The 26,353-nt window shown below is 37.2% G+C and overlaps 1 protein-coding gene across 3 annotated transcripts in view; it reads left to right on the top strand.

Moving 5' to 3' along the window:
- Positions 1-26,353, top strand: part of nbs (nibrin) — a 102,267-nt gene that overhangs the window by 25,659 nt on the left and 50,255 nt on the right. The window contains exon 1 of one of the 3 annotated variants that reach the window (XM_069818291.1): positions 25,328-25,749. The exons of 1 other annotated variant lie outside the window; for it this stretch is intronic. In XM_069818291.1, coding sequence (XP_069674392.1) covers positions 25,725-25,749 — 25 coding nt within the window. In that variant the 5' untranslated portion in view covers positions 25,328-25,724. Of the gene's footprint in view, positions 1-25,327; positions 25,750-26,353 lie in introns of those variants that run through there. One more of the 3 variants, XM_069818292.1, reaches the window with a different exon arrangement.

The raw sequence follows: 26,353 nt of genomic DNA, 5'->3' as shown, positions 1-26,353 counted from the left end.
TTATAAATATTTAAAATCTAAATAAGTAAATTTGTAATTTCTAACGTACCTTAATGAGTTCGATCAACACAGTTCAAAATGTATGTACCACAAGTTGCAGTTATCCTGTTTGGCCAAAGAAGGACGAATTTACTTTTCCATTTTACAATATTTATTGTGTGGTTAGTAGGAATTAGTAAAGTTTTACTAAGAAACTTTATGAAAGGGGCAATTTAGAAATTTGCTGTGAACATGAACTAATTTAAATACTCGGTAACAAATGTTCTGAAGGAGACTGGTCAAGGAAAATTACAAAAATAAATTCAGCGATTAATAAAACTGTCATTCATGCATCATTCTTTGTTTCACCCGCTCGCCACGATGAGGCACAGGATATGAGCGGGGCCTGAAACAAAAGAAACAAAACAAAAAAATTGCATTAGTGAATATACGGAATTTGCTTGATTTCTATTAATTCCATTTGTATACTATCTCCATTTCTCCTTCACTTACATTTACTCTTCCTTCATAAATCAGGATCCTCAGTCTCGTGGCTTTTGAAATCTGCATATAAAATTGTAATAATTATATTATACAGGAAGGAAACCAAAAATAGCAATGCGTCCAGTATCCCTAAATTAATAAGAATATTATTTCAAGATGTAAATGAGATAACTTAATTCAATAAATGAACAAAATACTATATTTCATTCGCAATTTATTAACAATATAGTAAAACACTTTATATAATGCTCCCACGTTGGTCCAGTGGCCAAAGCGCTGGACTTAGTTCTGTGGACCTAGGTTCGAACTCCGGCGTAAGCCCGGCATCCAGGTAAGAGAGGGTTTTCTCCGAAAGCTCCAGTTCCTCTGTGGCATACCAACAAATCTCTTACCATCTCATCACAAAGCGGGTGAAGTGAAGGCCAGTCTCCTATGATGCACCGAGGAGCGATTATACCCAACTTACTGAAACACTACTGATGAAAGCACAACAATTTAATAGAACTCATCCACAATGAGCACTATTTACGGTAAGCTAAAAATATATTAAGAAATTTTGAGCTAATTTATGGTGAAAAGAAAGAAGTAAGTAAATAAAGAATGTCTTATCGAAAGAAATGTATTTTAAATATCCACAAGGTGTTAAAACATAAACCACTTTATCATCCAACATTCACTTTGTTCAAAGTTTGTTGCTTAAACTAAGCACTTTTTTACTCTAAAAGCCGTTTCAAGAATGTCATTTAACTTCACTTCGCCTTGACGTTTTCAAGTCTCAGACATTAGATAATACAAAGTAAAGTGTCGAATTCTCAATCAAAGATAATACGGTACTTATCCTTCCCCTGACAAAATCTTAAGTAGGTAAGAAAGAAGTGAACTTGGTGTTTGACGTCATCATAATGACGTAGTGCCAGCATATGGCGTCTCTATGTGAAAAGTGCAGAAATCATTAATTCATTTCTGGCTATGTTATGTTTCAAACCTGTTATTTTCAAAAACAACAACCGAATTGGAATGAACCACAGACGAAAGTGTAAGCCTACATCAAATAACTTGTTCACAAATAAAGACGTGGTGGAAAATAAGAAATCATACGTCATTTATGTTCCGGCAATAAAGAAGAAATTGTACAAAATTGAGAACAAAAAAAAAATGTAAGCAATACGAATAGACCTAATATTAATTACTTGAACATTTCATTTACAATCTTAACTTTATGTTTAATAAGGTATATTAATGTAGAATTAAAAACAAATTTTGTTCTAAGATGAAAATAATATCACTCTATTGCAGATAATTATTTTGAAACTCCATTATTGCAAGATAATCTATGGCGAATCCTCGGCCTCATCTCGCCAAATATCTTCTCGCTATCACCAATCTCATCGACGCTAAATAACCTAGTAGTTGATACAGCGTCGTTAAATAACCAACTAAAAAAAAAAAAAGAAAAAGAAACTCCATTACGATATATAAACATTTACAAGTTAACCAATGTTACAAAATATAATCTCTCTTCGCCATTTATTTTCGATGATCATCCATTGATTTTCAGATAATCATCATGATCATGATCACGATGAACACAATAATAGAAGTAGTAGGACACAGTAGTAGTAGTAGTAGTAGTAGTAGTAGTAGTAGTAGTAGTAGAATACAAAATATTGTGACAGCGACGTGAGATTCGAACTGACGACCAGCAGAAGGAAGTGCAAGGTCGGCCGGCGCGGAGGTTGCGCGCGCATCTGCTTCCTGTGGCATGTGCTGTGGCTTAGGGAGTAGAGTGGAGTGGGGAAAGAGTGACCGCGGAAGAGAGGAGAGGGGTCCGGATTGTTCGAGTGACGCTTGGAGATATCCAGATAATTCGAGAGAGCTATCTCTGGACAACCGTAGAAATTTCTCGTAACTATGGTTTAGTTATAAAAGAAGAAACGCGAGTGAATTTGAGCAGTTTTTAGTCAGTCAGTCAGTAAGGCAGTGTTGTTAAAGTCAGTGGAGAGCAAGCCAGACAGTCTTGTGTAGCAGTGAAGCCAGCTTCGAGACCAGAGCGCGACTTGAGTTGTGTCCGTAACTGTGGAGCCTGAAGCCCGGAGTTCGAGTGCAGTGGACCGCAGTTGGGGGACCTGAGTTCGAAGTGCAGCAGATCGTCTCTGAAGGTTTGGGGTTCGAGATTCTGTGAACGCGAGTGACTGAGCTAGAAGAACTAGCCAAGACAAACGAGCTGTGAACTGAGAACTGACAGTTCTGTGTTGTAAATAGTGCTTTGTGAATATTAGTTAAGATTAACAGTTCATTGTTGTTCGTAATAGTCCAAGTAAATTGTCATTGTCGTTTGTGGAGTGCAATGACGAACGCTGTGTTGCTGTGCAGAGAGCAAATCCCATTGTTGACGGGAGTGAAATTAAATTGTAGAAAGTGAAGATTTATTATTGAGATAATAAAATTACATTGTTGTTCAGTATAAAAATTTACAATATTAATTAATAAACATATAAAACTGGCAATAAAATAAACTAAATTGAAATTAAAACCACAAACAAAATAAGTAAAAACCGAATTTCTCCATAAAATTTAACAAATTCCATTCCATTTAGAAAATATAAAACATGAGGTCTGTAAGAATACAGTTATTTAGCAGTACCGGTAGCCTAGTAGTAGTATTGGTAGTAGTGTTAGTAGTAATAGCAGTAGTAGTAATGTTAGAGAAGTAGTAGTGGCCGTGGCCATGGTAATGATAGTGGTGATAGCGGCTGTGGCAGTGATGGTGGCCATAGTAGTAGTAGTGGTGGGGGTAGCGATGGACGTGGCGCTGAAGGTCACGTAGTAGTAGTTGTAGCAATGGCCGTGGCCATGGTACTGCTAGTAGTAGTAGTAGTAGTAATAGTGGTATGGTGGTGGCCATGGTAGTGGTGGTATTAATAGTAGTAGTGGTGGTGACGGTAGCCATGGTAGTGCTAGTGTAGTAGTGGCCGTGGCCATGGTAGTGGTAGCAGTATTAGTAGTGGGGGTGGCGGTGACCATGGTGGTAACGATAGCCGTACTAGTAGTAGTGGTGCTGGTGGTAGTAGTAGTAGTAGTAGTGGTGGATGGACCATGGTAGTGGTACTAGTAGTAGTGGTGGTGGCAGTGGCCATGGAAGTGTTAGTAGTAGTGGCAGTGGCCATGGTAGAAGTAGGAGTGGTGGTGGCAGTGGCCATAGTAGTAGTAGTAGTATTAGTAGCGTCGATGGTGGTGGCAATGGCAGTGGCCATGGTAGTGGTAGTAGCAATAGTAGTAGTAGTACTAGAAAGTCACAGAATTAGTATTAGTAGTAGTAATACTAATGGCAATGGCGGTGGTAGTAGTATAAGTAGCGCTGGTAGTGGCCGTGTAGGTGGCAGTAGTAGTATAAGTAGTAGCAGTGGCGGTTGCAATAACAGTTGTAGTAGTGACGGTGGCAGTGGTGGTTGTAGTAGTAGTGGCGGTGGCCTTGGCCTTGGTAGTAGTAGTAGTAGTAGTAGTAGTAGTAGTAGTAGTATTAGCAGTGACGGTGGTGGTGACAGTAGTAGTAAAAAGTAGTAGTAGTAGCAGTGACGGTGGTGGTGACAGTAGTAGTAAAAGTAGTAGTAGTAGTAGTAGTAGTAGTAAGTAGTAGTGATGGTGTCGGTTACTGTGGTAGTAGAAGTATAACTACTAAGTATTAGCAGTGGCAGTGGCACTAGTAGTAGTAATAGTAGCAGCAGAGGCAGTGGCACTGGCCATGGCCATGGTAGTGATAGTAGTAATAGTAATGGTGGTGGCCATCATGGTGGCCGTGGTAGAAGTAGTAGTAATAGTAGTAGTAGTAGTAGTAATAGCAGTACTAGTATTACTAGTAGAAGTAGTAGCAGTAGTAATAGCAGTACTAGTATTACTACTAGAAGTAGTAGTAGTAAGAAGAGTAATAGTAGTGCTGGCAGTGACCATTGTAGCAGTAGTAGTAATAATGGCGGTGGCCATGGTAGTAGTAGGAGTAGTAGTAGTAGCAGTAGTGGTCGTGGCGCTCACGATGGCAGTAGTAGTAGTAAGTAGTAGTGGTAGTGGCGCTGGTGGTGGACATGGTAATAGTAGTAGTTGAAGTAGTAGTAAGCAGAAGTAGTAGTAGTAGTGGTGGTGAATGTAGTGGTAGCCGTTGGCCGTGGGAGTAGTAGAAGTAGTAGTACTAGTGGCGGTGGTGGTGGCGTGGTAGTAGTAGTACTAGTGGCGGTAGTGATTGTGTGGCAGTAGTAGTAGTAGTAGTAGTAGTAGTAGTAGTAGTGCTTACGATGGCCGTCGCAGTGGCCGTGGTAGAAGTAGAAGCATTATTATTAGTAGTAGTAGTAGCGGTGGCAGTGGTAGTAGTAGCAGTAATGGCAGTGGTGGTGGCAGTAGTAGAAGTAGTAGTGGTAATGGCGGTGGCCGTGGTAGTGGCTGTGGCCATGGTAATAATAATAATAGTAGTAGTAGTAGTGATAGAAGTAGTAGCAGTAGCCTACTAGTAGTAGTAATCAGTGGCGTGCATTCTGGGTAGGCTAGGTCTGCTGCGCCTACCCAGACAGACAGGAAGAAATTTATTAAATTTGTATTTAAAAGTAATACTGTTAATTTAAGAAAGTCTGCAGAGTCCTTAACTCATTTCAGCAAGTTTTGGCTTGGCATCCTATTTTCATTTCCTTTTGGCCGGTACTGTACGTCGCATTTGAATTATTGTCCGCAGTGTGCTCACTCTCGCATCATCTTTCGTCACTGGAGAGTTGTGCTCCCGGCACCGTAGCCTACCTGGCTCTGCAGTGAGCGTAGTGTTTCCCTTCATAGTCAGTACATTAGAATAGCTGGCGCCTGCGCCCTGATTTACGTGTCTTGCCCATTGCCGTAATACGTTAGGCTGGTAGGCGCTAATGAAAGCGCTTTTGGTGATGAAATTACTGTATTATAGTGTTTATTTGAACTTCTAGTGGTAAAGTGAGTGTGTTATAGAGTTTATTTAAACAAAGTGAGGTATAACTAGTGCGATATTGTTGTAATATGGCAGAAGATCACTGTATAATTGAATAGATTTTTAAAAAGCCTTTCGGTTGTAGATCATTTAGCGAAAAATTTGAAATTATAACTGTGGGGGGAAGACCAGTGCCGGCGCTTCCGAACTTAAAGTTTTTACATAAAGAAAAGAGTAGAGAATATTTACGTTATTTCAATGTGAACCAATATGTGAAAACTAATTGGCTAACCGGATGCAGTCATCTTAATAAATTATTTTACTGGCCATGCTTATTATTTTGTAACGAACAAAGTGTGTGTGGAACAAAGAGGGTTATAACAATTTAAATAATCTCAGCAATGCTATTGTCAAACACGAACGATCGGTCCACACCTGTGGAGTAACGGTCAGCGCGTCTGGCTGCGAAACCAGTTGGCCCGGGTTCGATTCCCGGTCGGGGCAAGTTACCTGGTTGAGGTTTTTTCCGGGGTTTTCCCTCGACCCAATATGAGCAAATGCTGGGTAACTTTCGGTGCTGGACATTATCACCTTCATCTCATTCAGACGCTAAATAACCTAAGATGTTGATAAAGCGTCGTAAAATACCCTACTAAAATAAAAAAAAAACGATCGCAGTGTCATTTGCGTTCGGTTGTTCAGCTTTCTTGTTTTGGAAGTGTTCGTATTGACACCCAACTTGATCAACAATTGAAATCGGATGTGGCGCGTCACAATGAAATGGTGAAGAAGAACAGAGAAATATTGAAACTTCTAAAAGACGCAACGTGCTTCTTAGTCATGCAAGAACTGCCGTTCAGAGGGCATGGCGAAAGTGAAGATTCACTTAACAAAGGCAACCATATAGAACTTTTACATTTGTTGAGCAGCTACGACACTATTCTTCGAGAACACTAGAGTCGTCTACAACATTTAAGGGCACATCGAACAGAATTCAAAATGACCTGATAACTGCTATCAGTGGCGTGTTGATGGAATCTATTAAGAATGACATTTCCATGGCCCAGCATGCTGCAGTTATATTTTAGATGAAGCATCCGATGTAAGCAACAAATCACAATTATCCACCACTCTCAGGTATGTCCATGACCAGACAGCACAGGTTCAAGAAACGTTTATTTCCTTCGTTGATGTGAGTGCAGATGGGTCCGCTAATGGTTTATTTAATCATGTAATGGACATAGTGGAATCTTATGATATCAGAGACAAATTAGTTGGTCAAACATATGACGGTGCGGCAGTGATGGCTGGAGAAATAAATGGACTTAAAACCAAAGTTCAAGACATTTATCCTAGAGCTCTCTTTGTTCATTGTTTCAGTCATGTCCTAAATCTAGTCTTATCTCAGTCAGCTATGAGTATTAAGGAGTGCCGGATCTTTTTTCAGACATTGAATGGACTAAGTAGCTTCTTCTCCAAGTCTACAAAACGCGCGCATGCTCTTACTGAATATTCCAACAGAATAATTCCAAGAAATGCACCCACAAGATGGAATTTCTCTTCCAGAATAGTCAGTGTTGTAAAGGAGAGCCGTGAATTTCTGGTGGACGTTTTTAAAAATATACTCAACAACTCATCAGACTGGGAAAGTGAAACTGTTGCTCTTGCGCGTGGATATTTGTCTTTCCTTTCAGAGTTTGAGACCAAATTTCTTCTAAATGTGTTATCAAAGATCTATGCATACACTGACATTCTGTACAACATTCTTCAGACGAAGCATTTGGATATTCTGTATTGTGTAGAAAAGGTTAATGAAACAAAACGTATTGTTCTACACGAGAGAGATAGATTTGATGCATTATGGAGTGATGTTTGTAATGAAGTCGAATGTGAAGAAGTGCCGCGAAAAAGAAAATGCCTGGAAAATGATGTCATAAAATACAGGAGAATATTTTTTGAAATAATAGACAATGTGACAAACCATATTGCAGATAGGTTTGGAAATCTCCCTCAGTTGGAATTTATTTCATTACTTGATCCAACGAAATTTCAGTCTTATAAATTAAATTTTCCTAATTCCGCCCTGGATGCGCTGAATGTAAAGCACAGTGCAGTGTTTGATATAGTTCGTCTAAAAAATGAATTGACAGTCCTATATTCAATGGAAGAGTTTCGTGGAAAATGATTTTAAATGTGTCACCAGTTCATTATGAGTCCAGACATAAAGATACTAAAGATATTAATCTTCGAAAATTTAAATATTTCTCTTCAGGGAAAAGGCCAGCTCAGTATTGATATGTTGAATAAATTACGGGATTTCAGTCGTAAACTTACATTTTTCGTAAGTCAGTTTCGGGAAGCTAATATGGCTTACTTTCGAACGATAGAAACTGCTCGTGATGAAGCCATGTTAAACGATTATGTGCAAATATTAATTGAAATTCAAAATGAATTTAATTCTAGGTTCCAAGATCTTGTCTTAAGGTCCACACCTGTGGAGTAACGGTTAGCGCGTCTAGCCGCGAAACCAGGTGGCCCGTGTTCGATTCCCTGTCGGGGCTGGTTGAGGTTTTTCCGGGGTTTTCCCTCAACCCATTATGAGCAAACGCTGAGTAACTTTCGGTGTTGGACCCCGAATTTATTTCACCGGTATTATCACCTTCTTCTCATTCAGACGCTAAATAACATAAGCTGTTGATAAAGCGTCGTTAAATAACCTACTAAAAATCTGACATGAACTGGTGACACATTTAAAATCAAAACAACTCCACACATCATTTGTCGAATTGTACAAATTAACCCTAGTGGTTTTGACCATACCAAGCACATCTGCATCTGCTGAGAGGTCATTTTCTGCCCAAGCGGATTAAATCATTTCAAAGATCAACTCAAGGGCAAGAAAGATTGAGCAGTCTAGCCTTGATGTCCATTGAGAAGAAAAAGCTGAAAGAAATCCGAAAATCCCCTTCATTCCACAGCGATGTCATTGAGAAGTTTTCTAAAAAGGAACGCAGAATGGAGTTCACCTTCAAGTAAATAAGGTATGATTTATTTAATTATTAATTTATTTTATCATTAGTTTCCGGAGGTTTCTGTTTTCTTACCCTTCTTCTGGCTGCTGCTCTGGTTTGATGTCAGAACTCACTAAAATTATGTCAAATATCAAATTAGCAATAAGTTCTGTTCGAGATATTGTAAGTTGTATACCTATGTAGCATGCAAACATGAAGAGCCTACCCTAATGCAATAGGATCCGCACGCCACTGCTGCAAATAAAAGTAACCTAACCGAAAATCATATGCATATAATCTCATGAGGACTAAACTTCTAATATTACATACAAAAAAAAAAATACTTAGATGTGACCTTACTGATGAAACGTTTCCTTCATCACTATAAGTTATGCTGCAGACTGAAGATTTATGCCATGCCCTTTTTAAACAAACCGCAGGCTTCATAACAAATCACATTGTAGGAAGAGCTTCTACGTTATAGTCCTATCCTGTAGCTACTAAAATTAAGGCATTGTGTAATGCTTAAACAGAAAATAAATTTATACTGAATACTCCTTACGAATTTAAGTATCACGAAAGTTATATAAGAATTGCCACGTTATTAATCATATTATGCTGAAAATAAAAGTGCATGCAAATGCATAGAATAAACCATATAATTCCATATCAATTAAACTTCTATTATTAGGTAATTTATATGAAATAGAAATGATAGAACTGGCCTTTATGATGAATCGTTTCCCTGTCCACAATTTGTTAGGCTGACTAGAGATTCATACTCTGTCTTTCTTGAAGTAACACGAGGTTTCATTACAAATCACATTGTAAGAATAGTTTCTACATTATTGTCCTTAGTGCACTGAATCTTGAAATATTTTGAAATGCTTAAACTGAAAATAAACCACTGATTAACTTTATATCTTTTTTTACTGTGTTAATATGAGGAAATTACCTGGATGACTAGTTTCGAAGTAATATTCATTGTCCGAAGCCTAGTCAATTGTACTAAATTATTCCTTCCGAAATTAAATATCGTAAAAGTTCTATAAAATTTGCCAAATTATTAATCATACGAGTATTATGCTCGAAACAAAAGTACACGCAAATAATATTCATAGAATAAAACGTAATTTAATGCGAATTAAGTTTCTAATATTAGATAAATAAAACAGAACTGGCCTTTCTGAGGAAACGTTTCCATGATCACTGTGTTTTGTTGCAGACTGAGGATTCATGCCATGGCCTTCTTGAAATAAATGGAGGTTTCATTACCAATCACATTGTAGATTATAGGTAATCTCTACGTTATGTTTATGTTATCTAATGCCTACCCACTTCACTTACGTGATTCGGGTTTCGCATACTGCGGATAGATGGCAGGACAGTGGCTCATTTTCAATTTGTACACCACTTCGGCAGGCCACGCTGTACATAATACGTATCTGTGAAGAGTTATGTCGTGTACTATGGTAAATGTATGTGTAAGTGTAGTGTAGGGAATGGGTGAGGATGATGATTATGATGGTGAGGAAGGGAGAAGGGGAAACCTGGTGCTGGCACGTAGCCTACTCCTGTCGAATAGCACCAAGGGGGCCGCCAGGCTTAACGTCCCCATCCGACGGAGGAATCACTATGAACAGCGACATATGCTTTTTCTTCATATACACTGCTGAGAGATTTGGGATTTAACCCAGACATATTGGTGTACAATTTAGTGATTAGTAGTTGTGCACCGCCATCTCTCCTAGTTCCTAGGTAGAAATTTTACATAAAAATCTCTGACCCCGCCGGGAATCGAACCCAGACCGGCTAGTCTGGAGACAGACGTGCTATCACAGGGCTAACTCGGCGGACTAGTGTCTACGTTATTGTCCATTCTATATTGAAGATTAAATGTGCTTTAAGATGCTTACACTGAAAATAAATTTGCACTAAATATTCCTTCCGTATTTAAGTATCGCACAAGTTGTACAAGAATTGCCAGGTTATTATTCACATAATGCTGAAATGAAAGAACACGCAAATAATTAGCATAGAATGAAACCTTATAATTTAATGCGAATTAAATTTATAATATTAGATATAAAAATAAAATATCCAGAACTGGCCTTTCTGATGAAACGTTTCGAGAACACTACATGTTAGGTTGTAGACTGAAGATCCATGCCATGACTTTCTTGAAGTAACACCAGGCTACATTACAAATCAAATTGGAGGAAGAGATTCTATGTCAGGCCTGCACAAGGTTTGCGCTCTCCGAGCCGGCTCACAGCTCATGAGCGGAATGCAGATATTAGCTGCGCTCAGTATAGGGTGGACTGGAAGAAGGGGTGATCTCGTATGAAATATGTACACAAAAGGAAGTACTAGTAAGAGTGTTCATGACACGAATTCCCGTTCAGTGTTTACAAAACTATCTTGGACTTGTTAATTTATTTTTATTTTATTGGGTTATTTTACAACGCTGTATCAACATCTAGGTTATTTAGCGTCTGAATGAAATGAAGATGATAATGTGGGTGAAATGAGTCCGGGGTCCAGCACCGAAAGTTACCTAGCATTTGCTCGTATTGGGTTGAGGGAAAACCCCGGAAAAAACCTCAACTTGTCCCGACCGGGATTCGAACCCGGGCCACCTGGTTTCGCGGCCAGACGCACTGACCGTTACTCCACAGGTGTGGACTTGGACTTGTTAATGAATACAGAAATATTTATTTTACAGAAATAATAGAAATTTTATACCTACTTAAATGTACAATATCATTTTGTTTTATTTTTATTTATCAGTACGGTACATGAAAACGAGATTTTATGCTGTTGGCAGCTGAAAGGAACAGTAGCCTACTGATTGTAATGAAACATCAGTTACAGATGTTCGATGCCTGCCTTTATTAATGTTGATTATAGAAAACAGTTCCTCACAAATATAAATGTTGAGCCAAACATAGCAATCATTTTCACAGCCAGCCTGTGTAATCGTGGATATTATTGCTAATGTTTAGTCCTGTAAAACTCAACCAGGCTAGTAATATTATTCAAACGATCTTTAGGCCTTAGGTCACATTGAAGATCAATAAGTTCGAGCTGTAAATCGTTAAATGTTATGTTTTATTTAACGACGCTCGCAACTGCCGAGGTTATATGAGCACACTTAAATGCAATCGACCTGGCCCGGAATCGAACCCGTAACCTCAGGCTTAGAAGGCCAGCGCTATACCAACTGTGCCAACGAGGCCCACCTGTAACTTATATGACATTGTTTCAACTGGTGTTGAAGGAATTTATTATGATAACTTTAAACTTCTTTCCATTTAAGACAAGATTTTTAGTAGGTTATTTAACGACGCTTTATCAACAGTTTATGTTATTTAGCGTCTGAATGAGAAGAAGGTGATAATACCGGTGAAATAAATTCGGGGTCCAACACCGAAAGTTACTCAGCGTTTGCTCATAATGGGTTGAGGGAAAACCCCGGAAAAACCTCAACCAGCCCCAACAGGGAATCGAACACGGGCCACCTGGTTTCGCGGCTAGACGCGCTAACCGTTACTCCACAGGTGTGGACCTTAAGACAAGATCTTGGAACCTAGAATTAAATTCATTTTGAATTTCAATTAATATTTGCACATAATCGTTTAACATGGCTTCATCACGAGCAGTTTCTATCGTTCGAAAGTAAGCCATATTAGCTTCCCGAAACTGACTTACGAAAAATGTAAGTTTACGACTGAAATCCCGTAATTTATTCAACATATCAATACTGAGCTGGCCTTTTCCCTGAAGAGAAATATTTAAATTTTCGAAGATTAATATCTTTAGTATCTTTATGTCTGGACTCATAATGACGCATTATGTTACGTTTCTTTCTACCTTTCAAAATGTTGTGGCAGATAAAGCACTGAGTATTTACTCCAGAAGCTATGAAAAAATAAGCATTTTCCCATGCAACATTGAAAGAATTTGCCCCACTTTTCCGTTTTTTAGATTCCTCCATACTGTACTGTAGCAGTAGATAAGCAACGTGAAACAGTTACCATGGATAAATATATCCATGCAGTTACTGAGAATACGCACTGCACTCCACTAGATAGCTGAGTGGTCATTTCCCTCTCCTCTACCTATAGCAAGTTTATGTCATTCTGACGTAATTCCTCTCCGTTTCGGCGAGCGGTAAACACCGCTCTCCCACTCCGAAGGAGCGCGCGCGCTCGTTGAGCGCTGTTTGTGCAGGTATGTTCTATGTTATTGTCACTTACTATGCAAAAAATTAAAGTGTTTTGAAAAGCATACACAGAAAATAATTTTGAATTAAGTACTCCTTCCGAAAATAAATATCACATAAGTTCTATAAGAAGTACCACATTATTAGTCATTAATGCTGAAAAGAAAAGTATGTACAAGCAAATATGCATAGATTAAAATCTTTCAATTTGATACGAATTAAGCTTCCAATCTCAGATATATGAAATGAAGAAGATCGAACTGGCCTTTCTGATGAATTGTTTCGACGATCACTATGATTTGCAGCAGACTATGGATTCATGCTAGCCTATGTCCTCGAAGTAAATGGAGGCTTCAATACAAATCACATTACGGTATAGGAAGAGTTTCTACGTTATTCTCGCTTACTGTATTGAAAATTGAAGTATTTTCAAATGCTTACACCCGACATACATCTTTACTAAATACACGTTCCGAGTTTATGTATCACACAAGTTCTATAAGAATTGTCTCGTTATTAATCATATTATGCTGAAAATAAAAATACAGTACACGCAAGTAATACTTTGAAATGCTTACACTGAAAATAAATGTCTACTTAATACTGTCGAAATTAAATATCGCGTAAAATCTATTAGAATTGCCACGTTATTAATCATATTATGCTGCAAATAAAAGTACACGCAAATAATATGCATAGATTATGTCCTTATAATTTCATACAAATTAATCTTCTAATCTTAGATACATAAATTGAAAAAGATAGAACTGGCCCTTGTGATGAAACGTTTCGATGGTCACTATAATATGTTCTGCTTCAGATTGAGGATTCATCCCATGTTATTCTTGAAGTGACGCGAGGCTTCATTACAAAAGACATTGTAGGAAGAGCTTCTAAAATACTGTCCCTTATTCTACTGAAAATCAAAGTATTTTGAAATCTTTGCACTGAAAATATATTGGTACAGAATACTCTTTACTAATTTAAGTATCGAAGAAGTTCTATAAAAATTGTCACGTTATTAATCACATTATGCTGGAAACAAAGTACACGCAAATAATATGCGTATAATAAAACCTTATAATTTTATACTAATTAAGTTTCTAATCTTAGATATATAAAATGATAAAGTTAGAACTGGCCTTTCTGAAGAAACGTTTCCATGATCACTGTATGTTACGCTTCAGACTTTCATGCCATGTCTTTCTTTAAGTAACGCGAGACTTCATTACAAATCACGTTGTAGGAAGAGTTTCGAAGTTATTGTCCCCTATTGTACTGAAAATCAAAGTATTTTGAAGTATTTACACTGAAAATAACTTTGTAATAAAACTCCTTCCGAAATTAAATATCGCATCTGTTTTGTAAGAATTTCCATACTTCTAATCATATTACGCTGGAAAGAAATGAACATGCAAATAATATCCATAAAATAAAGTTTTATAATAATTTAACGTATTAAAGCATTTTTAAATACTTACACTGGGAATACATTTGAACTATATACTGTGTATGTATATATATATATATATATATATATATATATATATATATATATATATATATAATGAAAAAAATAGAACTGGCCTTTCTGTGAAACGTTTCGATGATCACTATAATAGTGTGTTAGATTGAATATCGAGGATCCATGCCATGTCTTGTTTGAAGTAACGGAGACCAATACAAATCACATTGTAGTCTGTACCAACATAATAGCCTTATTTGTTCATTCCTGTTAAGAAGTGTCTGTTGATCTTTTTCACATTTTCACATGCTTTATTAATCGCAAATCATTTCTCAATTAGTACGATATTAAGTACATGGAATAAAATAGATGTCCATAACCGTAAAGATAATTGGTAACCATGAAAACATAATAATATTTCGTCATACTCTGTGTTGTACACTGCCTGCTATATTGCATTCAGGCTCTTACAATGCCTGCTTAATCAAAGTTATTTTGCCTCTAGTTGGCAGATAGTGCATACCGCTATTGACATCCTTGTCTGAGTCTGATAGTTGTCGAGCTTGATGAATGTTTTTTCCTTAGTAATTCCTACACCTGTCGCATACGTCGTTAACCGATTTAAATCCTTATTTATTAAGACTCCCCTATTACCAACTACGGAACGCAGAGAATGTTGACTTTTTCACCATCTTCATAATCTGTGCCAGCAATTTCGCTTCTTCTCCAATAACAAGGTTCTTTTTCTTTGTGGCGGTCTTCTGAAACGAAGGGTCAGGATCTGAATTATCCTTTTCGTTTTTTTCCTCGTAAACGTCATCACCACAAAGAAAGGGATGGGTGAAAATTTGGTAGTTTTTTTTTTTTTTTTTGTAAAAATAGAATCACATTCTTTTAGATCCCTACGTCGGTAATGTCATTAATCACGCCATCATAAAAACCTGCGGCAATTAAGTTTAAATGCGTGGAAACGTTTAAACTCATTTTCCCGTAATTTTTTGCTCACTTCTCTGCGTTCATATTGCTAAGGATTCCACAAATTTTACGTTACGAAACTGAAATTTTTACTGTATGTTATTTAAAGTGTACTTAAAGTTATGTTCACATTAAAAATAAATAAATAAATGTCTGTTTGCATTCTGTAAATTATATAAATTTGAATATCAATAGCTTTATTTTTCTCTTATTTTACAAGGTAAAACTAAAAAATGTAAGAACATAGCGAAGATATTGTAAAAAATCAGACATGACGCTTAAAATTTGAGGGATGAGAAATTTCGAAAATATGTAAATTATTATTTTTTAATTCAAATAACTCTAACTACTGAATATGTAAAAACTAAACTTAAACGCGTAATTACTGATATCAATATTACTGTGTGTACAAAAGAGAAGTTTCTGACTTAAATATATGTAAAATAGAAATTTCATCCATCACCTCCCTTTACGGTCGAAGAATGAAAGCAGTTTTTTTCATTAGATCACTGCACATCGCATAGGAACAGTGCACAGTTTCTGTCGATGTTTTCAAACTTTAACTTAGTTTGCTTTACTGCTGTATCGGAATATGTTCGCATTTAAGAGGAAATCGAAATTATAATCCGTTAGCAATCAGCTTCATGGTGAGGGGAGAGTGAGTCGCTATGAAGGTTAAATCCCTGACCTCTGCCTGACATGAAACAAGATAATTTCCCGGGAATGAGCAAATTAGCACATCTTCCTTTAAGCAGTTTTTTCGTGCAATGAGATTATATTAATTTTTCAACTACACCGAAATTCCCAACCTCTACTGCAGTTATTTTCAACCGGTCTGCCGCGAATGATCCGCTGGTGTGCCGCGAGAAAGTACAAATAGTAAAGGTTGTCGTAGCAAACATTGGAAAAATAAAAGTTTAGAATATCCTACCAACCTTAAAAAATCGTATTGTACTTGTTTTTATTAAAAAAAATTTCGTACATTAAGTACCGGTACCTCGACATATATATAATAACTAATAATGTAGTTTTTAATATTTCCTAAATAACAAATTAAGAAAACATGCATAATACCATAATTATCACTAATATTGCACTGTAATAATTTTCTGTCATTAAATGTTACATTTTTTCTTGTAAGCTTCAAATAGCAATACAGAAAAGTGTTCGTTCTATTTGTGAATGACATAGTAGGCCTACCCTACCTATTCTTTTCGGCGCTTCTCAACTTTTTTTCTAACATGCGCCCTTTCAGCTCAGCTGATGAATAATCGTTTGGGTTTGTAAATTTAATAATCTGACTGTCTATGTACTGTATATTTTTAGTAGAGCCATCGATGTAGCTCCAGGGCCGCCGACAGGATTTATGGGTCCCTGTGCAATATTGTGCTCGGGCTCCGTTGAAAAAAGTTAAAAATGACAAGTTACCAATTATTCTGACCACAATACTTATTTGCAAAATAAATAAAAAATAACCCCATACACAGATACGAATCTAAAAATATACACTTTTATTACATTGAAAACTTTGAGCAAAACTTCACAAATATACACTTGTATTACATTGGAAACTTTGAGCAAAACTTCACATTACCACAATATATTAATCATAGTCTATTCATCACGCTTCTTTTTCAGGAGGGCCTACATGGCATGTTTCATGACGAAACTTTCGCCTTTTCGTTGTCGTTCTTGAGTTTTGAAAATACTGTAATACTGTTTTTGGAAAGGCTCTTGTTTTCGAACAACACTTTCAGTGACACAATTTGTCTGCTACATTTTAATTTTCCAAGGTCGCTCAATTTCACACCAACTTCAAACAAAGTTCTACTCCCTTTCTTAATATCTTCCAATTTTCTGTCTCTCCTTGCGCTTCTCAGCTCCCGACTTATGCTTCTACTTGTCCATTATCCACTGGTAACACTAATGAGCAGAATATACTAGAAAAACGACAACGAAAAGACGAAAGTTTCGTTACGAAACATATTATGTAGGCCCTATTGAAAAGGAAACGTAATCCTCCGGCTTGGATTTGGGAGAGTCCACTAGCATATTGCGGTGAACCGACAGGGGTTGGTAGTTAAGAGGACAAGCCAATTGAACGTGTTCGGTACAAGCGACGGGAACATATTTCAGGCAAATCCCGGAGCCCTCAAATGTCGTGTCGATGATTGTGGGAAACCGACATTCTATTATAGGCTATAAAAGTTAAATATTTACATAATGAAGTTGTTATTTGTGTTAATTCTACTATTGTTTGTTAGTATGCCAGATTCATGTAACAAATGTTCTTACAAAATTTTATAGTATCGGTATGTATCTGTGAATAATTATTCGTGATAATAAAAAGTAATCAGACTCACTTAATCTAACGGGCCCCTACTGCTCACGGTCCCAATTATGCACTTGCCCCCTTTGCCCCCCCTTCTCGGCGACCCTGTGTAGCTCAGTCAGCAGACTCGGTGGCCTGCTGATCCGGAGTTGCGCTCGGGCTTGGGTTGGATCTCCAGTTTGGTGTGATTGATTGATTTCTTCTGAGGTTTTCCTCAGCCGTGGGACTGATGCCGGGTGGTCTATGGCGAGCCCTCGGTCTCACTTCACTTCACCCCCGTTTGGTCTGATTACCTGGTTGGGTTTTTTCCGAGGTTTTCCCAAACCATAAGGCAAAGGCCAGGTAATCTGTTGGGGAATCCTCGACCTCACCTCATCTCACTACATCTCACCAAAAAATTGTAAGAAAATTGAAATTGAAATTGTAAAAATTGTAATTGTAATCTTGTAAAAATTTGACTTGTTCCACATCTTAAAGCTTCATTGCTAATGTAAGATCTATGGAATATAATAAATTTAATTTAAAAAAAAACATCACTCATCACACTGTCATTCCTTCACTATGTTGGATCAATAATAATACATATAATATATATTATATATATATATATATATATATATATATATATATATATATATATATATAAAATAAAATTGAAAATATTTCGTTTTTAATGCATATGCATTTATCTCATTTATTTGTATTTTATAGACCACTTTCATTCCTAAAATTCTTAAAATTCCCCCTGGTTGAGAACCGCTGTTTTAGATTATGGGTGTGCCGCGGCATTTTAAATTACACCTTTAGTGAGCCACATGTTCAGAAAGGTTGAAAACCGCTTCACTACTGGATATAACCCTAGATCATAGAAGTATCAGATGGCTCAAGCCTGTACCACAGTCTACTATAAGTTATACAGTCACGAAGCTTGAGTTTTGAGGGTGCTAGAAACAATAGACTGTGACGGTACTATTTTGCTTTGCCTGTAATGAGGCGATATTAGCGAGCCTAGTGGTGAGCGACTATCTAATGTTTGCATATTTACTACGTATTGAGCTTCGCGACTGTATATATTATAGACTGTGCCTGTACTAAAGCTACGATTTGGCTACGGCGATCTTCGCCGACGTTCATCGCTGGGATTCTGTCCCGTTGATTTGAATGAGCATGGTTTCTTTACGGCGATGAACGTCAACGAACGTCGCTGGGCTCGACGAATATCGTCGGCGTTTGCCTTGGATGCAAAAACCTGGCGATCATCGCCGAGAAACCAATTGTAAAATTACAGTAGGTGATGGATTAAATTATTTAATAACATTGATTTATACATCATACATACCATAATGGCGGTAGAAACGAAATCTTTCTGCAATTTCTCCACTAATGAAGACGAGATGTTAATTGATTAAACACAAATCCCTGTTCGACATGAGCCAAAAAGAAGAACCAACGTAAACAATAACAGATCTATATTTTGCAACAACCAGAACTGTTAATACAATTGAGTAAAATGATTCATATTTGGACAGACACATGATGCGGCAGATTTAGCTACTGAAGCAAAAGTTTGAGTGTGAAATAGTAAGTGAAGTGGAATTCCGAGCAAAGAAGAGAAGTGCAACAACATTATTTTTTTATTTGTACTTTATTTCCTAAATAAATGCTCCTAAATGAAAAAAAAATAATATTGTAAAAAGTGGCTGTGGGGTAGTTCTTATTTGGAAAAATTGTTTTGTTGGCCCTGTTTGTTAGTTGGAATAAAAAAAATCGACATGGAACTCGGATGGATTTTGTGAAAACATGAAATTTTTGTCAATATTTTTTTAAGGCTAAAGAAAGGTGTCAGAAGGTGAACTTTTTCAGAAGTACTGTACAAACAATTATTTTTGAAATATGTGACGTCATTTTTATGCAAGTTAACACTAGATATCAAGATATTGAACAGCTTCAGTTTTGCTTTTTTGTCAGTACTTCAAAATTTCTTCAGTATTCAAATATTTTTCCTTGTAATGCTCTTGCCACTCTACAAAAGACTTTCCCAAATTTGTTCAAAGTAAGTCGTTTGAAAACAGAACTAGAGCGTCTCTATGCAGATCATGAATACCAGAACATTTCCCCTGATACAAGCATTAAAACTTGTAAGATAAAACAAAGACGTATTGGAGAAACCTATAGGCTCTTTTTCCTTATTGTGACATTACCGCCAACAAGCGTTTCAGTGGAGCGAAGTTTTTCTGCACTCAACCGCATAAAGAGAAATCTTCGCAATTCAATGGCACAAGGAATATTAACATCATTGGCGTGCATCTCCATTCACAAGGACTTGCTGCATGATCTGATTGAGAAGCAGCCATTTCATGACATCAGTGACAATACTCCTTCCGTAGATACAGACGAATCAACTTAATATACAAAAAATAGGTAAGTCGTACATACATCATGTTCCCTAATAAAAGAGCTTCACCAACTTTTGAGGTTGCGAGCCGCCACTGACGTGTATTGAAATACTTTACAGAGATAATTCTTATATGTCCAGTGTATATTAGAATGTCAGATATTCATACCAATTATATTAATGTATAAGCATAGTTATTTACAAACAAAATGAACTTTTGTGCTGTTTTTGGCTGCAGTAATAGGACATCAAGAAAGAAATATCTGACTATGCGTATTTTTTATATGTGTTAAAAATCTGTGGATAGGGTTGTTTCAGTAAGAAACGTAGCAAATAAAACTGTGTTATTCAAGGGTCAGTAAAACTGGTATCACAGCATAAAAGCTTCGAGATAATTACTGGTGTTTATACTGCAGTAAAACTTTATATGTTTTTATGGGGTCTGAAGAAACATAACTGAAATGGCATTTAATTACATCTGAAATAGTTAACAACATGTGATTATTTTACCAAAAAAAAAAAAAAAAAGCTAGTTACAAAAACCTTCTCGTCATATCAGTCAAAATATTTTCAGTTTGCAGGGATGTTACGATAGTTGTATTCAGTGCGGTCACAGCTTTGGACTTGGATTCTCATTGTTTAAAATGTTCCATTTCTTCCCTCTGCACATACTTCTCTTCCCTCACTGAATTGATTCTCCCACTGGCGCGTAACATATTTACTGAAGCTACTCGTACTTCGCTACCACGTGCGGAGACAAGAAGGGGGGAGCTTCGAATTTCCAAGAACTTCAAAGGCGGCCACATTTTTTTTAATTGGATTATTGTACGACGCTGTATCAACATCTAGGTTATTTAGCGTCTGAATGATATGAAGGTGATAATGCCGGTGAAATGAGTCCGGGGTCCAGCACCGAAATTACCCAGCATTTGCTCATATTGGGTTGAGGGAAAACCCCGGAAAAAACCTCAACCAGGTAACTTGCCCCAACCGGGATTCGAACCCGGGCCACGCCACATCTTAACAATGAACACATATTAAACTGTATTTGCGTGATTATAATAGGCTAAGCACATTTATTTTTACAAAATTGTTGTCTTGAAAACTGTGATGCGTATTAATTCGTACTCAAACACTCAGGGCCGTATTCATAGACATTTTTAGCGCGGGTTTCCGGTGGATGATTAGTGTTTTTCGTATTCATAAACCAGTGTTAGCGATATGATATGATTTGAATTCTGTACTAGTAACCAGTGGATAGCCGGGGCTAGCTTAGTACGCTCGTAGCGCGTGCTGGGAAATGTCTATGAATAGCACCCTCAGACTCTAACAAATTAAATTAACGCTCTGTTTATGTTACGAGATATGGTGGGAAACAGCTGACAGAAACGGCCACTGCGAGTTCGTGTTTCTTTTGTCTTTGCGCACTGTTCCTTCGTAATTTCTTGTCTACTTTCGACAACAATCACTAATAAGAATAATATTTTTAACTACTAGAATAACTTAATAACATTTATATTAATGTGAGATTTAATTTGTGAATACAACTCTCAACAATTGCGCATCTTTAATTAAACCAAAAGAATTCACAAATAATAATTACTGACGCAAGATTAGCATGACGTTAGTTATTGTGAATCAATATTTTGACACCAACACAGACCTGTTGATCAGAAGTTCAAGTTCTGATACTGCAAATGAGGATGAATGTGATGTATAGCTAGAGGTAAGGCAGTGCCTTTATAACCTGCCTTGATAATACTGTATAATTTTAAACTTGAGTGGTTTTTAGAACAGGTGTGAATGTATTCGGCAGTTTTTTCTGCATTTTATGATAAAGAAAATTGGCGTGTGTATTATAAATACGGTACTTTCTTGTTTTCCCCGCTAACAATGTTTTTATTTTAGTCGGTTATTAACGACGCTGTATCAACTACGAGGTTATTTAGCGTCGATTAAATTGGTGGTAGCGAGATGGTATTTGGCGAGATGAGACCGAGGATTCGCCACATTACCTGACAGTCAGCTTACAGTTGGGGAAAACCTCGAAAAATCCCAACCAGGTAATCAGCCCAAGCGGGGATCGAACCCGCGCCCAAGCGCCTTAACCGACTGAGCCACGCCGGTGGTTTCCCCGCTAACAATACATCTCTTTCATCACCTTCAGTCCATCGCAAAAATTGTGTCTGTAACACGCTACACACTTTATCGTTTATAGGATACATTCCTCGTTGTTAATAAAAATATTTGAGTCACCACTTTTAAAAATAATTATAAAACTGTCACTAAAAATAAATAACTGCTTAATTAACTTAATCTTCTAATATATCGTTTTAGCAACAAGACAACACAGTCACTCTATTCACACGTCTCACAAACTGAAATGAACAGGTACAAAGAAGTGTGAACACTGTGAAAGACAAGGAATTTTATCTCATTTTATTCGCGTGCCATTATTTTCCTTTCAAAAGAGCCAAGCCAGGAGCCTATAAGGGTGTTTGCAGCTACAGCGCCGTAGATGATTTGGGCACGTAGAGAGAATGGCTGAAGTTCGAATCGAAAGAGGAGAATTGGGAGGAAAAATTTAATGGTACGCAAAACGCGTCCTTGCAAGGGGTTGGGGGCTGTACAAAACTAAATATGTGAGCTCCAAGCCTGTTGGCCACTAGTCTCACTCCGGGTTACGCTGCTCCACTGAAGGAGCTCTAGAAAATGTTGAAGGGGAAAACCGAAAATGGACGTAACCTCTTAGGTACCACATACGCGAGGGGGACGGAAATGTGATCAAGTGATCACGGAACGGGGCGAGGAGGAGATGGCTGGTGTTTGCCGTTAGGATGGCAGGTATTATCTTGCACATTGAAAGGGGCTTAGCCATTTCGCAGTGCAAGTGGAGTCGTGAAGACTCTGTCATCTGTTGTTCGATGACAAGGCAAGTGAAAGCCGTCAGAAGAAGCGCCGTGAAATCTAAATCTGCAATTTGAGAGGTTCCCTGTCCTTTCAAATTGCGACTAATTGAGTGACCACGTACATTTAATAGACAATTTATAGGTTCTGAACTAGGGCATACGTCGTTTACAAGAAAAGGGGAATATATATGGGGAAGAGCATATAGGTCCGTGGCCCATTTCTTTTAGGGCTCATCCCGACATTTGTATAACGCCTTAGGAAAACCACAGAATACATTAGGCAGGATGAGTTGTCTCATATAAGAGACTAGCCAATTTGGCTAGGCTGAAGATCGAATGCCCAAGCGCATTTATAAGTCGAGCATGACGAGAAGACGACTAAAAGGTAGACCACTTAACCGTTGGAAGGATGAAGTCGAAACAGACTTGAGAATTCTGAACGTTACAGGATGGAGGAATGCTGCATCAGACCGAGGGAACTGGAAGAGCGCTGTGAAGCAGGCTAAAGCTCACCCAGAGCTATAATTAGAGATGGGTAAAAAATAACACAACAGTTATTTTGGAACTGTTCCGGTCTCGGAACTGTTGCAAAAATGAACAGTAGGTCGGAACCTCCTGTTCCGAAATAACAGTGTTCCGACTCCGAGCTGCTCACTTGCCCAGCTGTTGCGGGCTTGCAGTACCGCGTTGCTATGTTCCGATTCCCTCGGAATTGTTGCAAAAATGAACAGTAGGTCGGAACCTCCTGTTCCGAAATAACAGTGTTCCGACTCCGAGCTGCTCACTTGCCCAGCTGTTGCGGGCTCGCAGTACCGCGTTGCACAAGGTATGTTCCGACTCCGAGATAACAGTCGGAACGTCGGAGCTTGTTCCGATGAACCAACGACAGCTGCAGTTACACTGTTCTCGTTGTTCTTTATGTTGTACTTGGAACTTCGTTGGATAAAGTTGGTACTTGAAACTCTCACGTGGTTGGATGGGGGCGCATGGAAATTGAAATCCTTGCGGTGGCGCGAACTTTAATATCAACATTTGTAAGACTGGCCAATCATCTGTAATGTTATAGTAAGTATTTAATAATCTGTAATATTCATTCCCGCTTTATGGTTTATTTCACCATTAGTTGACTAATTCTGTTTTATAATCATTCTACAAAGTCATAAAGTACGCATACTATTATTAATTCATTGATCAGCTGATTCTATACAAAGGTTAAAGTCGTAAATGGTAATGAGTGGTTTAGTTACAATGTCTGTATGTCGTTTGTTGAGGTTAAGTCTGACAAGCACAAGTTTTTGTGCTATCTTCTCTGTTATCAAAGAACGACAAAAATGTTGTAGCATTATTTGTTGGAAACTGCCCATGTAAGTACTGATTTGGAGAGGAGGTTTAATGCGAAGTTTAAATTACACTTTGGTAAAGATGCGATTCCAACATTTTACTAACCCACTGCGGGGTTTCCAGGTTTCATTACTGCCAATATATATCTTTTTTATTTATGAAATTGTAATATTTATTATTATTATTATTATTATTATTATTATTATTATTATTATTGTTATTATTATTATAACTGTGCATTAAGAAAAGTAAAAATAAAAATTAATTATTTGTTTTTTTTTTATTATGTAATAGAGAGAACAGAAATTACATACCATATGTTTTAAATGTTATGTTATTTTTTTTTAGTTGGCTACCATGTCTTTATAACTTTATGTACGAAAACAAAGTGTTGTATTCTGTCCTTGTAGTCAACAGCTGTGTAATTACTAACATTAAGCTTTTGAGTTCTGTCCGCATGCACAGCAATTTTCCAAAATCGATTCGAATGTGCATTGCAGTGCCATCTATAGATAAGAATGTGTACTATGTCATGCCTATGAGTGCTCCAGTGTGAGCTGCATGGTGAAGAGGGAGGGTACTGTACCGTTCGTTTGAACGACTCCGACTCATCACCACTGGTGACTGTTATTTCGGAACTGTTATTTGGAACATAGTATTTTTTCGGAACCGGAACCGTCGGAACTGTTCCGGGAAAAGAACAACTTCGCCCATCACTAGCTATAGTGCCAGAAGAGGAAGATCTATAGATAATTTGCATAAACAAAAACCGCCCTAAATAAGGGTTCGATAGATCGGCCTACTAATCAATTCATAAAGAATAATCATTAAAAACAATTTTGTGACACTATGAAAGGAAAAAAACATTAAGATAAATGATACGAAATCATTTACAATAAAAGTTTGTTGGGTACAAATGATTACTAATTATAGCTAAGGATGATTTTAACACATGAGATCCTATGGCATCAATCGTTGCATCAGAAATTTTAAATTGTTTAAGTTGATTTAAAGTTTCTCGTGGGATCGTGCCACGGCACCGAACATGAGCCCAAAAACTGTCCAATGTGTGTTGTGGTATTGTGCTCCAAGATGCTGACAACAAGGCTCATAAATATGACTTGTTTTTCACGACACAAATTATGAATGTACGACCTAGATCATATATACTATTTTATATATGTACGACAATTTGATGCTGAAGTACGACGTTTGTCATAAGTTGGTACGACAGTTGCGTTTCCTATATCTGGCAACCCTGGCGTTAGAAGACAGTCAGTTACGCGGGAAACATCTGGAAGGTCATGTTGATTCCGTCGTCAAAGTGTGTTGTGGACATAAGATTTATTTTGATATATGTCATGTCTGTTATACTACCTATAACTTTTCAACATTTGAATTGTGAGGAACTGTTTTAAATCATAAGTGAAAAAAGTTAAACCTGCATATGTTACGTCTGCAATTTTGACTTACTGGTTATATGGATACCATCTAATTTCAACATTGCCATTTTCAAATTTATAGGTTATGGTGGATATTTTCTGATGTTTTCAATTACATGATTGAATTGGTGTAGTGTTGATGCTAATTTTCAGTGATAATTATAGAAATATTTGTGTTTTGACGTGCCAAGTAAATTAGTGTTCATTATCATGTGGATACTAAAAAATTCTAAAGGTGAGTAGAACAAGGAAACTAGCGCACAGGTGCTTCTGGTATTTTTGGAAGAGAAAATCGTTGAATTTATGAGATTTTTTTGTGGAGATGGAGTTCAAAATATAAGGATTTTATAGCTATATATTAGGAGAAAGAAAATCCAATAATTGGAAAATGTAGTAAATTACGTTTGAAATGAGAGGTACGTCGTAATGGAGTTCTATATGTTGTGGGTGGTTTTTTAGGGGAAAAAGGAACCTTAGGAATATAAAACATACAATACGATGTTCTACGAAATATACATGATTTGTATTAATGGGATTAAAGTTAAAAATAGAATAACCGAACAAATCATAACGAAATAAAGATATTTTTCTTAATTTAGATTTTTTTTTTCGCCATTACAGTATCTCAGCTCGTCAGACCAGTAGTAACAACATCATTAAAAAGTAGGCTACCTTTGGGATTCTTTTATTATAAGATATCGCTTAATTTTCGACCTAAACTAACCTAATCTATAGTAGGTTCGTATATGCAAGGCATACGAAATGCATAAACCAAAGCTAACCTAACGTAAGGTAACAAAACATAACGTAAAACATTTCAGTGTAGCCTATACTAGCGT

Source organism: Periplaneta americana, chromosome 2 (genome assembly GCF_040183065.1).
Source record: "Periplaneta americana isolate PAMFEO1 chromosome 2, P.americana_PAMFEO1_priV1, whole genome shotgun sequence".
NCBI lineage: Eukaryota > Metazoa > Arthropoda > Insecta > Blattodea > Blattidae > Periplaneta > Periplaneta americana.
This window is presented reverse-complemented; position numbering and strand designations above follow the sequence as displayed.